Below are 16,722 nucleotides of genomic sequence, written 5' to 3' on the forward strand. Positions count from 1 at the left end.
TACTTTACGATCATGTTTGCACATGTGTGTGTGTGTTAAGGCTGGACTATTAATCGAAAAGTATAATCTAAACCAAAATTCAGAAATTCTAACCTATGTAATTTTCCCATGTTGGTTATTTCATTTTTTAATCCGATTAATACTTTCCCCTTAAACATAGTGATGGCCGATTTCGAAACACTGCTTCATGAAGCTCCGAAGCTTCATGAATCTTTTTGTTTCGAATCAGTGATTCGGAGCGTGTATCAAACTGCCAAAGTCACGTGGTTTTAATAAACGAGGCTTCATCACGTCATCACTGTTTCGAAACAGTTCGAAATTTCAATGGTTCACCAACAGAGGGCGATGATAAAGTGAGCCCATGAATCATGCAGATTCACTGAGAACTATTGAACAAGTGTCTAGGGCTTTACCCTATGGTTTTACCTGATCTCTGATCAGTTTTATACAGTTGTACATGTTTTAATTATACATTAGAATAATTAAAATGAATAATGGTAGTTATTAATCTCTAATTGGCCTGTTTAGCTTGAGCCATGGAACAGAGAAACAAGCCTTTAAAATTGATAAAAGAACACAAATTATACAGACACTCTATATTTAATCTTATTAGATGATTAGTTATTTCCATTTAATTGATTTTACTTTAAATAAAACTTTTGCAATACATTGGTTAAAGTGTATTTTTAACGCATGTTTGGCCTGAGTTTTGTTGCATTTGCACTGTTCTGACCACTAGGGGTCACCGTGGAGACGGGTGTCAGATTGTTTCGAAGCCTCGAATCATTACAGCACATTTGATTCAGCTGCTTCAGTGTTTCATGAAGCCTCGATCTGCCCATCACTACTTAAACACATACCACCACGTGTGTAGTCATGTGACACTGCCCAGTCTAGTCAGTGGCATGGAAGCAACACTGAGGCAAACTCAAACGCTGAATCCGAGTCAACAGTCAACACACACAGACAGCGTTTGAGCGGTGAGCACCGAAGTGAACCTTTGTCAGTTGTATGTGTTTTAAGGCTTGCCAGTTTGGTCATTCAAGCAATTTTAGACCATTGGATTTGTATTATTATATTGAGCTACTTGCGCTGATGCACATGCTACTTGCTCTGAGGCACACAAACACTCATACAGACAGTAACGTTAGCCGTATATCATGTGAAGGTCACGCACACAGAGAGAAGTGCAGAAACCCGTTTTCAACGCTGTCCTGTGATTTATCACTAAAGTAGCTTGGAAACTTAAAAGTAATAGGATATATGTAACTACATACAATCCACAGCTTCACAATTAATAGAGAGACTGTATGAATAGGCAAATTCACACACGCAATCGCTCTCATTAACGCATTCAAATAAATGTACTGATACTGTGCTAATTTATCTGCATCTGATTTACAACAAGCAGAAATCTGTAAGAAATGTTAGGAACCGTAGATAAAATAACTACTGAAAAGTGAGCTATGTCATGTCAGAGCATTCTTTTATTAGGAAAACATATCCCATCTTTAATAGTTAAGCATATTACAGTACAAATCTTGTCAGTGAAGTATGAGGGCCCAAAAAAAGAGGGAAAAAAAGTTTATTAATCGTAATCGAGGTAAAATGTTCAATTAATCGAAATTTTGATTTTTGGTAATATCGTCCAGCCCTAGTGTGTGTGCTCAAACATGATAGTAAAGACAAAAAATATATTCCTTTATAATTATGTGACACTTCTCTTGTTATATGTGCATTTGCTAGTCCAAGTAAAATTACATTGTTGATGAAAAATGTTTCTTTTTTCATATCTAAAAGCTCGCCCCACAAAAAATAGACAGCACTAGGCTAGTTTTGTCCCTTTAGATTATTTCATGAATACAAGCCTTTTCCCAGATCTTCATCCTTTCTGCACCCAACAAGTGTCGTCACCTCTGCCCTTTGTTCATAATGAATAAATAATTGGCATCCCCTCTGCTAATTAGGATTGTTGCTGGTCTCCACTCATTAATTTTTGTGCCCATCAGCCTAAAGCTGCAGGGGGCAGTTTGAAATTAGAGGTCGTGCCGTCATTCCTTGCCTCAAAGATTGATGATGGTAATGGTGACAGCAGGTTTATTTTATTTTTTTTTACTTCATCTCGCTCCTGACTTTTTCTACTAGGTGAACAAGTTTAAACTCCACACTCTCATAGCCACTCTCATAGCTGTCTACTCCTATTTTCCAATGCAGTTAACCATTATTGTGCACGCAAGGGATAAAAATAATGATCAATAAATCGATTAATCATCAACGTCCCTAGCCCACACCTTCAATCTCGGATAATATGTATGCATCCCTGTGTGCGTGTTTCTTCCATTCCCATCTGGGTTTATCAAATTGCTAATGATTTCACTTGGCACTAATGGGCATTTTCACTGTTGTCTAAGTATGTCGAGAATTTAATGAACGCAGCTTGCAGAGATTGCTGTGTGTGATATATGTGTGTGTATCTGAGCCTCTCTGAATCCTGTTAGAACAGCAGGGATTTGTACATGGTTATGCATTAACCCAAGCACCCATGTTCTCTCTGAAGCTCTCAGTTAATCAGCCCTCTCAGTGTTCGGCCATAATTACCCTACTCTGCTGATCACACTCCAACCACCAATTACTACGCATACCGCGGCCGTTGTTTATTCAGAAGGTCCTTGTGACCAACTGTAGGTAGTTGGTTCTTTTACCCTTTGCTTTGTCTTCTGGACATGCGTTTTTGCATGTTTATTTCAGGGGTAGTGACATGTAAGATTGTCCGTGATGTAAAGAAAAGAAAAAGTCTGTAGTTTAAAGCACGTGTATCACATTCTTAAAATGTACTTTTTGTTGTTATATGGTTTTGAAAAATGTTTAGTTCATGAATGGGAAGCACTGAAATCTATTTGTGGGGGTCAATGTTGATATTGTGGAGGGATGCAATGTATGGGAAACACTGGCATTGTGTTTTTGACCCTCCAGAGTGTATAAGCATGCCAACAACGTAGATGCGTCTCATAGGGAGTGGGACCGCCTGCAGAATGGAGGTTACCTAAATGTCCCCTCGATGCCTGTCGCCTGATGGATATGCAAGCTGTTATAAGCACGCCAGCGAATTTTAATCACCCCATCGCCACCATGCTTCCATCACATCCAACCCTCTGTGCCCACCCGCCCCACGGCAGCCCACTGCTCAAGTGCTTTCATGACACCAGTGTATGCAAATGTGGTCTCTGTGGGGCCTTTAGTGCATATTAATTTGACTGAGAGGGCTGATGGTAGCTGTATCTTCCCACTTAGCTAAACCTTTTTCCTCATCCCGCATTTTTCCGCATCAAACCCCTAGTCCTCTCTTGATGCAGTGGTGTATTTCACACTGGTTTAATGCTTGTCAAAACTGTGTTTTTCTGATGAGAAATGGATGACCTATGAGTCACCGGCATAGCAGTAGCAATACAATCATACTCACGCAACACAAGATTGCTCTTCTTTTTTTAGTTACAAGCTTTTTTGCCAGAATTCTTTCACTTGTTTCTTTCACAGGCTTTAAAGATTTGATACTGTAGTGTTTTGAGAACAGCTTTCTTGTAAAGCAGATGCTTTATTGTATTAGTCGGTCCCAACATGATGGTAATCAACAACACTATCGTTCAAAAATTTAAGGTCGTGAGATTTTAAAAAATATATATATTTATGTGCTGTGTGTATATTAAATAATGTGCTGTAATTAGCTTGCAGTTATAGAATCTTTTTTTCTTTCAGAGAAGATGAAGGCCATGATGGTTGACAAATTATACAACAACCGAGACATTGATTAGTGAGGTCAGCTAATTTATTTATTTTACATTGTATTAGGGATGGGTGATATATTGATATTATAGTAAGAGGCAATACAGTTAATATTGATATATAGTAGTTGAGCGCATCTGAAAAATGGCGAAGGACACAGAGTGAGCTGCTGCGTGGAAAGTGCATAATCAAATTTGTCCTAAACTTGAGACTTGAGAGCTTCAAAATAACTCGTAAAATATAGTAAACACACAGAGTTTCAAGCTGCTTGCACCCATCAGATGCGTTTGAGATATGGTGTTTGCCTCAATGCATAACTTACACAGGTGTATATTCTCCATCTGTAAATGTTAGAAAGTCTTGCAGAATTTCCATTTTGCTGTCAGGAGTGGAGCCTTAGCAAGCAAATCTTTGCCAAAGTTCACAGACTTCAGTGAACGAGCGCCGCCACCAAACAGATGGAGCGCAATAGAATAGGAGCTCTAAAATATAGCTACATTTTTTTCTAAAATATTTGTTGTTGGACATTAAATGTGCCATATGCTGAATTTTAAACCTACAAGTAAGTGTATTATGATGGTGTGAACTGTAAAGTGACTATTGTAATGGGGTAATCAAATGTAGGCTATAATAATGACAGCTCAGATGAGTGAATGTTAAGCCGAGAACAAACTTAACGATTGTAAGGCCGATTATGAATGTAAATTGATACTTATGACTGATCACGCTCAAACGCGTCCAGTCAGAGCCAGTTGCGTTCAGTCGGCAATTACAGTCGATGTTCAAATCTCGTGTGTAAGTATTTAAATCTGCTTCAGTCGCAGGAAACAATCGCTGTGTGTTGAGCACAGTCTTAGAATGTTTTAACTAGTCGTTAAATGTGTGCCCGGCTTTAGTCTGTGCTTTTGTTTTTATTTACTTTTAAATTTTAGTTGTTAATTTCTGCTATAAAATGTTCTTTGTTGTTGTTTGTTTTAATCTTGTTAGAATGCACATAATATGTGGTGTAGCCTGCATGGTTACATTGACTGATGTTTGTTTTCATAGTCTTCAATATGAACATTGTAGGACAATATTGTGCAGGATGTTAAATATTTTTTATTTTATTTTTTTAAATAAATACAGATTTTTTTTGTATCCAAATAGAAAAAAGTTGAAAATATTGAGATCTATATCATATTTGTATTTGTTTTTTGGCCATATTGGCCAGCCCTACAATGTATAATATTTTTTCTTATATGTGTTTGTGCTGCAACACTTTAATTAGAATGTCTTCATTTACTCACCCTCATGTCATTACAAACCTGTATCAGTTTATTTCCACTGTGGAACACAGACACAAAAAATATATATATTTTGAGTAGGGCTGACAAAATGCGCCTGACAATCACATGCGACATATCCCCATATGTCGCATGTGATTGTCAGGCGCATATTGTCAGTAAAGCCGGTTCCCTGATTACCACTAAATCGCCATCACCTGCTTTCAAATGGAGCGGCATTTAATAGACAGAGCCGTAGATCACTGACAAGCCACGCAATTTCGCGTTCATTATCGAAGGCGATTCATCTGCGATATGAATGCGATATTGCGTGGCTTGTCATTGAACTATGGCTTTACTTACAAAATGCGCATGACAATCACATGCGATATATCCCCCAGCCCTAATTTTGAGCAATATTATTCAATGTGGTGTTGTCTTCATACAGTGGAAGTCATCAAATGGTTTCCAAAAACTGTTTGGCTACCAACATAATTCAAAATATCTTCTTTTGTGTTTTGCAGTAGAAAGTACAGGTTTGTAATTACATGAGGGTGATGCAAATGATGACAGAATTTTCATTTTTGAGTGAATTCTCCCCTTAAGATCACTGATCAAAAACACACATTATGTAGAAGAAATGCGTCAAATTACAGTGAATTGTCCCTGCACAAATAAATCAATAATTTGTTCCAGGTGAACCCAAATGAGCCTAATTATGCAAGTTTTCCTGAAGACTGATTAGTCGACTAGTTGATTTTGAAATCATGTAGTTTTGCACATCATTAATACCAAACTCCTAGACGTTCCCTATGATTTGAAGCAATGGAAATGCCCATTTTTATGAAGTATTCTGTGTAATTCATCTCTGATGCCACAGATCTGTGTGATGAATTGTAGGGAGTGAGAGATGTGTGGAAGTGTTACTGAGGAGGGTAGTGAAATGGAAGGGTGGGCAGAGGGAGGGGACGCGTACGTTAGCCTGTGTACACGCGTATGTTGTTGTACAGAGAGAGAGAGAGAAGAGGATTGGAGACAGTTGATAGATGCTACTCGCTCTAGGTGCTCTGCGTTACTTGGGTATCAATAGCAGAGCGCCAGCGAACGGCTCTCGTCGCCTCTGTTCCTTTCTCTCAGAGGGCTGTGGAGAGGATCGGAAGACATGCTTTGACATTCCACTCTCATACCCGAGTTCCCGTCACATGCCTGGAGTCGGACTCTCTCTCAGTAACATGGGCTTTTCCCCCCCGTCTCACTGCAGTGTGTGTTTTTCCGTGCGGGCTGTTTTCGCTGCTGCTCCTGGTGCGCTGGTGCGCGATGTGTGTTTATGTCTGCACCATGCCGAGGCAAGCGCTCCCAGTCAGCGGTGCGAGCGGCCCCAGCAGCAGCCTCTGTCTGCCTGAGTTACGATACTGCTTGTGTTTCCCCTGCACAGTTCTGCTCCAGCACGGCGCCGATCCCAACATCCGCAACACCGACGGCAAGTCTGCCCTGGACCTGGCTGACCCGTCCGCTAAAGCTGTTCTCACTGGTGAGTGCAGTAACCTCATGTTCTCAATTTTCCAGTCTTTCTATCTGTCTTTTTCTTTCTTTTTATCAGTGTTTTTGTCTTTCAACGATTGCAGTTTGTTCCTGTCTGATACTCTGATACTGTCTCTACACAGCTTTGAAATGGAGCAGCATTGTTATGCATTTGTATCTTCACGTTAAGTGTGTTTGTGTAAAGTGAGACTGTTGTTGTCCTTGAGCGCTTCTCTGCCTGCGTGCTCTCTCTAGTAGGGATGGGTGACCTATTGAATGTTATATTTGTAATGATTTTAAAGTTAAGCTACATTGTGAGGATTTTAATGCGCTGTGTTTGGCCAAGTGTAACTTTGCCCGTTTCAACCTGCTTTGTATTGTTACAATGTTCTTATATGTAAATGAACCCCTTATTCTCCTTATTCTTGTTACATGGATCGAGAGATTTCCATTTATTTGTCACCTAAACATGTCATTCAGTGGACTTTTGTCAGCTTCAGGGCTTTCATGAAAACTACAGATTATTGTTCCACATTTTTGTATTCCCTCCCACAGAAGGGAATAAATGCAAAGAAACAGTTTGTAATATTAACTTATCCTATTTATTCATGAAATAAAAAAAATAATCACTGTCAAGACAGATCATAAACAAATTTTATTTTATATTTAAAAATCTGTAAATTAATATGAGAAATTCACTGTGTCTGATTTGAAAAGTTAGTAAAATAATGAACAACAAAGTACAACGCATTACACAATATATAGAAAAAAAAGTGACGAGTCTATTTATTTTGAATTTACACTTCAAGACTTAAAGCACAGATCATTTGACATACAATATCAGATTTCTTTGTTCTATTCAAATTGCTATGGTTATTATATGGTTATGATAATAATCATACAGTTAGCATAGCAATGTGAAAACTCCTGTTATAATCAATGAAGAGGTCTATACTGTGCATTAAATTGCTTATTGACATTGTGTTTATACATTGTTGGTTATAATGAAATCCTCATGCTTAAAGGGATAGTTCACCCAGAAATGAAAATTTGATGTTTATCTGCTTACCCCCAGGGCATCCAATATGTAGGTGACTTTGTTTCTTGATCGTTGATCGCGCTCTGACAGCGGAAGTGATGTCTAGCACTCACTGAAGTATATGCGCGAGACATCACTGCCGTTGTCAGAGCGCGATCAGACCTTACTAAACGAGTGCTGAACGCAGTTGGACATAGTGGTGTTTTAGAGGTAAAAAATTATATAAATACTGTTCGGTTTCTCGCACAAACCGATCGTTTCGTGTCTTAGGACATCAATGTGTCGTCACGAGCCGCAAGGTTTAATTTGGATTTGTCTGTTCATGTTTTTTTGACTCATATATTGTGTTCCCGTTCACTCGCATTATTTGACTGACATACGGCAACGGTTGAAGTTAAAAATCATCCTTTGTGTTCTACTGAAGAAACAAAGCCACCTACATCTTGGATGCGCTTGGGGTAAGCAGATAAACATCAAATTTTCATTTTTGGTTGAACTATCCCTTTAACAAAAATTATTCCTTTTTGAGCTGTGTTGAGCAGATTCTGACTAACTTAAACATGTCTGATTGGCCATTGCTTTCACACGTTCAGCATATATTGCTGTGATTGGCTGCTACAAAAACATGTTGTGAATAGAAACCTTTGATGGGAGCATTTTAAAGGTGCTTCAAAGCAGCTGGCTATCAGTGAGTTTAGATGCATCCCCATAATGTGATTATAATGTGATTTTTGCCATATTGTGATTAAACTTTACCTCATGCAATTGCAATACTACTTATATTTGATCAAACTAATGCAATTAAGCTCATAATTGTAGTAACCATATTTGCATTAAATGTGGCGTACGCTGATTATAAACAGCCATGTAAACACCTTAATCACATTGTTACCACTCTGACCAAAGTGTGCATGTGCTCGGCATGTGTAAACTGGAGTGAAGAGTTCTGCTCGTGTCATTTAAACAGTCCTTACTCTGGTTATTAGAAATAATTGCATTATTGGTGCACATGTAAATGTAGTCAGTGAGTATCTGCCGGTACTGCAGAATGGCAGGTATCGTCACTTTAATTTATAAAATAAATCTTTGGGTGAGAAGATTCTTTATGGTGGTGGTCGAAATATTTTCAGTGCAGGAAAAAACCCTGCATATTAATGCACCTTAGCAGCCTTTAGTCACTGCCTACAATGGGCTGGATCCTTCACTGAAAACCAAAAGTAACTCAGTCCCACCAAACAAGTCGACACCATTATGACTAAAAGTTTGCTAAGAAGTATTTCCTACTAGCAAGGCAGTATTTGACTCTGGAAAAGCGTATTTATAACAGACTGGGAGGAATGACCTTGGACCATAACATGCCCTAGTGCATTATGGGTGTTGAATTTTTCCTACTTATTTGGCAAAAGGGTAGACAATAGCCCTTTTTCTTTGTTTTCTCTAGTCAGGTAACATCGATTTAAATTTTTTCATTTTTCTACTGCATCGACAGCCAAGTCTATTTTGAAGTCTATTTTGAAGTCTATTTTGAAGTCTATTTTGAAGTCTATTTTGAAGTCTATTTTGAAGTCTATTTTGAAGTCTATTTTGAAGTCTATTTTGAAGTCTATTTTGAAGTCTATTTTGAAGTCTATTTTGAAGTCTATTTTGAAGTCTATTTTGAAGTCTATTTTGAAGTCTATTTTGAAGTCTATTTTGAAGTCTATTTTGAAGTCTATTTTGCTAGCGGTGAAGTACCACTTTAAGTTGTTGTAACTCTGTTTAGTAATAGTTTGCGCTGTTCTAGTGTCACGACTTTTGAGTTTTAGGGCATGAATATGAACCTGTTTTAATAGTGTTCATTTCTGTGTCATGAAATGATTCAAAACTCTTGATTCAGTGATTGTTTATCTAATGTAAATTTGTAAAAATATTTGTATATAAATATGACTGTTTATTAGTGACAGATGTATTGGCCATGGCTGCATTTCTCAAAAGCATTGTGAGATCAGTTGATCGTAGAGACCATTGTTGGCAATGGTTCTACGATCTACTTAGGCTTTTAGGAAATATAGCCCAGGTCAATTAATTAGCCATTATATTTGGCAATTTTAAGATTGGCAGATAACAGTTTGTTCTTAATTTTAGATTGTGCGAATTTTTTTATTGCATTTTAAGTAAATATTGTGTAAAACTCATTGCTATCATTAATTGTATTACATATTTTGTCATTATATCAGCCATTTGCCACCCGCTTTTAGATATTCAAATCAACATCGGCAGTTGAATAAATCTTATTGACTAACTACTTTATTTATTTTTTTTTATAAGGGATCATTGTATTGGTGTATATACAGTAAACGAAAAAAAATACATATATTTTTCCTTGTGTTCTAGTGAAAAATGGTGTGAAAAACAGCATTTTTTTATTGTATTTTATTTCTTGATTTAAACATTACATTTAATTTTCTGCTATTGCTGTTCAGTTGAACTTATTGTTCACCTTAATTTTTAAAAACAAATTTGTTCTATATAACATTTTGTGAATTCTCTGTATTTTAAAGTTGTATGTTTGCATTATCCCATGTTTTTTTTCATGTAAATAGTAAAGCAGCCTTGTCTGCTGATAGCTATGCAAATATATGTACCATGATTAAAATCTAAATATTAATTTAGGTAAAATCTAAATTAAACTAAAGCTTATAACATACTAGTCGCAATGCTTGGCCCTGATCTTTGTATTGTTTGGGGACAGAGATTTGTGTATAATCAGGCTGTACTGATCTATCACATAGTCCTCTTACAGACATTGCAATTGCGTTTACACTTAGTTGCATCATTTCCTGTTTGGTAAATACATCAATTACAACAAGAGATGTAGAAAGCCTTTCGTCAGCGGGGTAATTCTCTGAACTGACAATACGTTTTGCTGCCAACAAGTATTATAGTAGTAAAATTTCATTCTTCATCCCTCACAGAAACACGTAGTCGAACCACAGCAGCAGTGATGCGTTATAAAACGATTCTCTTTCTGAAATCAATATAAGCTTTATTAAAAGACATTAGACTTCATTGATACAACAGCTGGCCGCATAACAATGTTGATCATTTCTCACGTCAAGTAAATGGAAATGTATTCTGTAATGCAATATATATCAGATGCAAAATCAAATGAATTAGAAGGTCATTTCTCAGGTCTCAAAAATGATTGAGCACATTTATTCAAGTAGTGTCAATAGCAGAGATGCATATGATGTGCTTATCTTATAGAACTACTCAAAATGCAGAGCAACTGCGACAGCCATTAGATATTATATGTAAATCATGAGATTTGCCATGAAAATCTGTTTTTCTATCCACTTCTCAGTCTAACAAATCAGAAATATGGTGATAAGGCAAAAATGGCAGCTCCTGGTGTCAGTGACAGAGGTGATATGTTTGGTTTTGTGAGTATAAATAGAGCAGAAGGCAGAGCTTTAGTCTCTAGAGTATTACAGATAATTGTTATAGATCCACTTTTCCTACCCAGCTCCCTGACCCTGCCTGTCGAGCCTCCCATCATCTGTCTAGAAATATTGAAGAGCAGCATTCATTTCATTCTTAATCATGGTTGGCTAGCTGTATCGTATCAGACTACACAACATACAACTTTTTCATTTTTCTGCAACCCAACCCCTAATTACTAACTGAAGTATTCATTTAGAAACTGAGCAATGTGAACCGAGTTATTCACACTGTTGTTTATTTGCCCATGGCGAGTTTATCTCCTCTCACTTTCGCTCTGCTAATTTGAATGTTGCTTGTACAAATTACATTGCGAATTAGTCGTTTTGCATCACGGCTGCCAAAAGACTATACGTGAAAGGTCTAATGCCATCCAACCATCTGTAAGCATAGCAGCATTTTCTTTAAACAGCTTCAGAATAAACCTCCGGGTCATCAAGTTAGTTTTGTTGTTACTGCTTAATGATCGCGCATATTAACTTGTCTAGGTCAGCTGTATGAATTGCTTTTTATTCCACTTTTCAAAAGAGTTTGGTGCTGCTTATCAGCTGCTTAATTTGATCGAGCATCCTGTTTGGTTTTGTTGTTGGATGGAGGCTTTCCAATAAACAGTCTGTTTAGTGTAATTTAAAAATAGAATCAGCATGATTAAGCCAAGTGTTTTTTTTTTTTTTTTTTTTTTGTTTATTGCAAGAAATTTTGGAAAAACAACATAACCCGTAGCCACTAACAGTTTATTTTGTAAATCCCTTGTGTTTTTAGACTATATTAGTTTTTGGAAATGCTTGTATCATGGCAAAAGTTATTGCGCCGTCACCAAAGGGGTGCTTTTTAAACATTTATATTTATGTTTTTTTTTATTTTATTATTTATAAGGAAAGGGATGATTTGATGTAAACATGTCTCAGCTTTGTTCTTGTGTTTGGGGCATCTGGGTAATGATGAGGCAGGCGTGATAAAACGCACACTAACCAGAGCATCACCCAGACTCTTAAAACACTGAAATAACAATTCTTTCCATCCCACCCTTCCCATATTAAAATATCATCTTATTCTTCAGATTTTAGGAGTGTAAATGAGACGAGTAAAAAAAAAAAATAATAAAAAGAGAATACAAAAGTTTGGTTATTAAAAATACTTTCAATAATCAAGGATGCTTTAAATTTATCAAAAGTGATCGTATAGAGATTAATAATGTTTTAGATTTCTATTTCAATAAAGGCTGTTCTTTTGAAATGTTATTAATCAATTAAAAAAAGGACAGTTTCCACAAAAAAATTAAGCAGTACAAATGTTTTTTTTAACGTAAATAGTAATAAGAAATGTTTCTTGAGCATATTAGAATGATTTCTGAAGGATCATGTGACACTGAAGACTGGAGTAATAGCTGCCGAAAATTCAGCTTCGTCATCACAAATAAATTACTTTTTAAATATATTAAAACAGAAAACTTTTTTTTAAATTACTGTTTTAACTTTTTTTTTATTCAATTCATTGCATTTATCCTAATATAATGTATATTGTAATATAATGTCTTAAGAATTGTTTTATCCTTTATAGACCAAAAAGCTAGATTTTCTGGACAACACCTGACTTTCATTAGGGCTATTGCAATGATTATGTAATTCTTTATAGATTATTAGTGAATTTTCATTCAGATAGTTAGAAATGTCATTAGTATTCATTGCTTCATATGTCGTCTTCACGGATCCATGGTTGAAAATGCTGTCTTTCAGCGTATATACCAGAGTAGACAGTTTGATTCATGCCTATATTTGACACATAAATAACACCCATGTAGAGCCATTGCCTCTTTGGAATGACAGATTTTGAAGGACCTTGAGCTTGACTTTGATCATGTGGTAATGCCTCTGCCATCGTATGATGTCCTTACAAAGACAAAATGTTCCTTTAAGTTGCATTAGACACACTTGCACTGTAGCTTTTTGTGAAATGATGGATTACTGCAGAAGTACTGCACGCTGCATTCCACACTGATTAATTTTATTTTTTCCCAATTATCTTTTTTCATTTATTTAATGGCTAATAGTTTTATATGAATAATGGGGCATTTTATTCTTGCTAGAACACTGATGGTTCAGATAGGGAAGTTATTAGCTTAATTTTGTATGTGAATGTGTAATTTTATAATGTATTTGTGAACCACACACTTTAGCTGAAGATTTTAATAAAGTCTGTAGTTTCTGATGGCTAGTGTAAAACAAAAAGTGCCTGTGCAGAACTGAAAATGTTCCTGGCATAACACTACTGTCTTAAGTGGTATTGATAATATATGTAATGTTTTGGAAAATTGCCCGCGTTCTCCACCATTTGTATTTTAGCGACTTTCGGGTAGTGATTAAAGGTAATTTAGATGTAAGCTTTATGATTAATGTGACACTACTTCTAATATGAGACACAGAAAAGGGAAATGTGAGACTTGATTGAAAAATTTAGACCTGGTTAAGGCTTGTTATGTAAAGTAGGTTTAATCTGAAATTATGAAGCATGAGAATGCAGTTGTTAACTAAATCAGTTTTGTTTGGCCATTCTCAAATGTCAGAGTTCACCTCGCCTCTCCTGTTGTATTGTAATCAGATGTGAGTAAATTTCTCTGTTGTTACAGGCTTGATGAATCCAATTTGTTCGGCTTGTTTGTTTTGCAGAAATTAGTTCATAACACTTCAATATGGAACAATCAAATAGCCGCTGGCATATCATCCTCTCGCCATGTTAAACAAAACGCTGTTCATTTAGCTTTGCTTGATAGACTTTCAAGAAGTGCTATTCATTAGGGCCCACTTCCCATAATAAAAGCAAAGTTATTTTGAATCAATTCAAGTTCAATTTCACAGACAACTAAAAAACCTTGTCCTTAAAGAGCGAATCCCAGGGTGAGGCGCCTGAACGATGACTCTGACATTTGTGTGTGTAATGGAAAGATGTCTGAAGTGCGAGTGCCCTCCAGCACAAAAACAGTGCAAGAAAGCAGAGTAAATGTTCTTATGAGATATAGACCTGAATCGGTAAGGTAGTGGACTGCTGCATGGCTTCAAAAAGTCTTTCTCGGGGACTAGAACCTCTGAGTTTTTATATTTCCCACTGTTGAGTTCTTTTTTTCTGTGTCTGTTCCTTTCCATCTAAAACTGGATTTATGTTGGTCATATTACTCTGAGAACTATAGATTCTAAAATGGAAAATGTCAAGGGGAATACAAAGTCACTGATTGTCTCGGATGATGTTTTCTCTGGAATTTGGGGAGAAAGAAGTATGGATAGAAAAAGGCAAAACATTTGTTGATGCAAACTTCAAGTGTGGCATTTCTTTAAGTAGTGAATTATTGAGCTAAATTTTGTTTAGGATATTTTTCTTCTGCAGAACTATTGATGTTTTTTTTTTTTTTAACTCCAATGAAGTCACTTTCCAACTCATGCAGTGCTTTGAATATCCATTTAGACTTTCATCATACCAAATAGAAAAAGAATGGAAAGTATTTTCCCTTTTAAATCTTCTGCAAAATTACATTCATGGTCTGCTTTAAAAGTTAATGTTTTTCAACTGAGTGGGAGAAGATTCGTCTTATAGCAGCACACCCATGTCCTAAACAGTCTTCTAAAACCCAGTGTAAACATAGCTGGAAAAACCCAGACCTACTCCCTTGTGTGTCATATTTAATTTTTTTTAGACTAAGGAAAGAGTGGGATATTTGTTAGCCAAACAAAGTATTTTTTTACTTTGCTTTCTTAATCCAATAGAAAAATAATTACTTTTATATTCTTGCCATTTTTTTCCCCCCATATGAGTTTAAACCGACCAATAGTGCATATTTTTCAGTCTAATTTGAATTACCGCAGAGATTTTGTTGTCACGTGTTTTACTCTAGGTGAATATGTGGGTATGCATACATTTAAATAAATTAGCATGCTTTAGCTATGACAGATCCAACTGTTGTCTCTTTTTATTGTATCATAATGCCCCACCTGTTTTAGATTTAGCTTAAAAAAAACTGTTTACTAGGTGTCATATGGCATCTTTCTTTACAGTCTATAGGATTACACAGAATCGGTTGTGCAAATGTAGTCCGCTTAAATCCTCAAGGGATGAAACTAATGCCTTTGACCTTCAACACCAAGAAAGTGAGGTTAAATCGCATTATAGCAAGTTTAATGAAGTGCAGATAGTCTTAGATCAGTTGGGTTATTGATGCGGCCTCGCCTGGAGTGGCCATCGGGATGATAGATGAGCACATCCATAAACTGCTATCTTCTATAAATTAATTTTATTTTATTCGTATGTGCTGTGTTTTTCAGCTGTGCCTATTAATAACTTTGATTTGTAGAATGTTTTTGTTGTTGGTTATTTATCTGTATATTCCTGTTGAAACATATGTAGGGGTGTAACGGTACGCGTATTCGTACCGAACAGTTCACAAGGCAAATCCCAAATGGAAGTGATCATCCCTATACCCTATGTGATCATCCCTATGTGAGCAGGGTATGCGCGTGCGGTATGTAGCCATTTGGAATACACTTGGCAAAGGGAGCAGTGTAATTTCCTCATTACCTTCAGCTGGGATGTTTCTGTGACAACGCAGCACAATGTGGGTCAGCAGATGACGCTGTTTTAACGGCATAATTCCTATGATATATAATATAAACAGTAATATATATAAAACTTTTAAAAATATAAATTGTATATGTATTTATGCCGGCGCTTTGTTGTCATGGGAACATCCCAGCTGAGGATAATGGTGCCGCTCCCTTTGCCAAGTGCATACCAAACGGCTACATATGGCATGCATGTACCCTGCTTACAGAGGGATGATCACATAGGGCATAGGGACGATTACTTCCATTTGGAACTTGCCCTGTGAATCGTTCGGTACGAATATGCGTACCGTTACACCCTTAAACATATGACAAAAAAGGGGATGGGGGCTGGTCTTGGCCATTAAAATCCCAGGCTGAAAATGGGCCCCACTTTGTCCCTGGATGCAGCTCTGGATTTATGTTCTCCAGCGGACTGACTGCTTTTTCTCTAGGATCTGACTGCTCTCCTCCTAAAGCCCAGAGTATGCACATAGTCAAACATGTAGCCTTTCAAAGTCCTCATTTAGGAGCCATTCACGTAGAAATAATTTTTTCATTCCACTGCTCTACTTTTCCATTGTTTTGCAAGACAGATGTCTTTAACTGCTGCGCTCGGGTCTCGTGTCTTTTGCAGCGTCTCGCGCATTACACAGCGTTCTAAAGAGTTAAAAGCAGTTCAACTTTTTAAAAAAGGCATCTCTAGACCTTACATTTTATTTGCTCCATTGGCCAGCTTCTCGCATTTTTAACAGCAAAAATGCGTTCTGCGTTATCCGGCCCTTATACTGCAGGTCTTGATGCCCAATTCCGATTTGATTGCCCTTTTTCAATGATGTATGGCTTGCATTGACGAAATATCCGATGTGTCCGCTTACATGACAGATGCAAATGCACAAATCTGATTCATCAGATTTATTTCCACATATGAATGAAGTGTGAAACCGATCGGAGAATATCGGAATCCATGTGGGTATTTTTTCTCCTTACAAATTCGTGGGTCATATCCGAACTGTGCCACATGGGAGGAAAAAAATCGTAATTGGGTCACTTA

General features: G+C 36.8%; 1 protein-coding gene across 1 annotated transcript in view; it reads left to right on the plus strand.

Annotated features, from left to right (window-relative positions):
* Window positions 1-16,722, plus strand: part of tnksa (tankyrase, TRF1-interacting ankyrin-related ADP-ribose polymerase a) — a 110,427-nt gene that overhangs the window by 4,898 nt on the left and 88,807 nt on the right. The window contains exon 3 of the mRNA XM_067375702.1: window positions 6,478-6,573. Within this exon, the coding sequence (XP_067231803.1) occupies window positions 6,478-6,573 (96 nt within the window). The remainder of the gene's footprint in view (window positions 1-6,477; window positions 6,574-16,722) is intronic.

This window comes from Chanodichthys erythropterus, chromosome 22 (assembly GCF_024489055.1).
Source record: "Chanodichthys erythropterus isolate Z2021 chromosome 22, ASM2448905v1, whole genome shotgun sequence".
NCBI classification, from domain to species: domain Eukaryota; kingdom Metazoa; phylum Chordata; class Actinopteri; order Cypriniformes; family Xenocyprididae; genus Chanodichthys; species Chanodichthys erythropterus.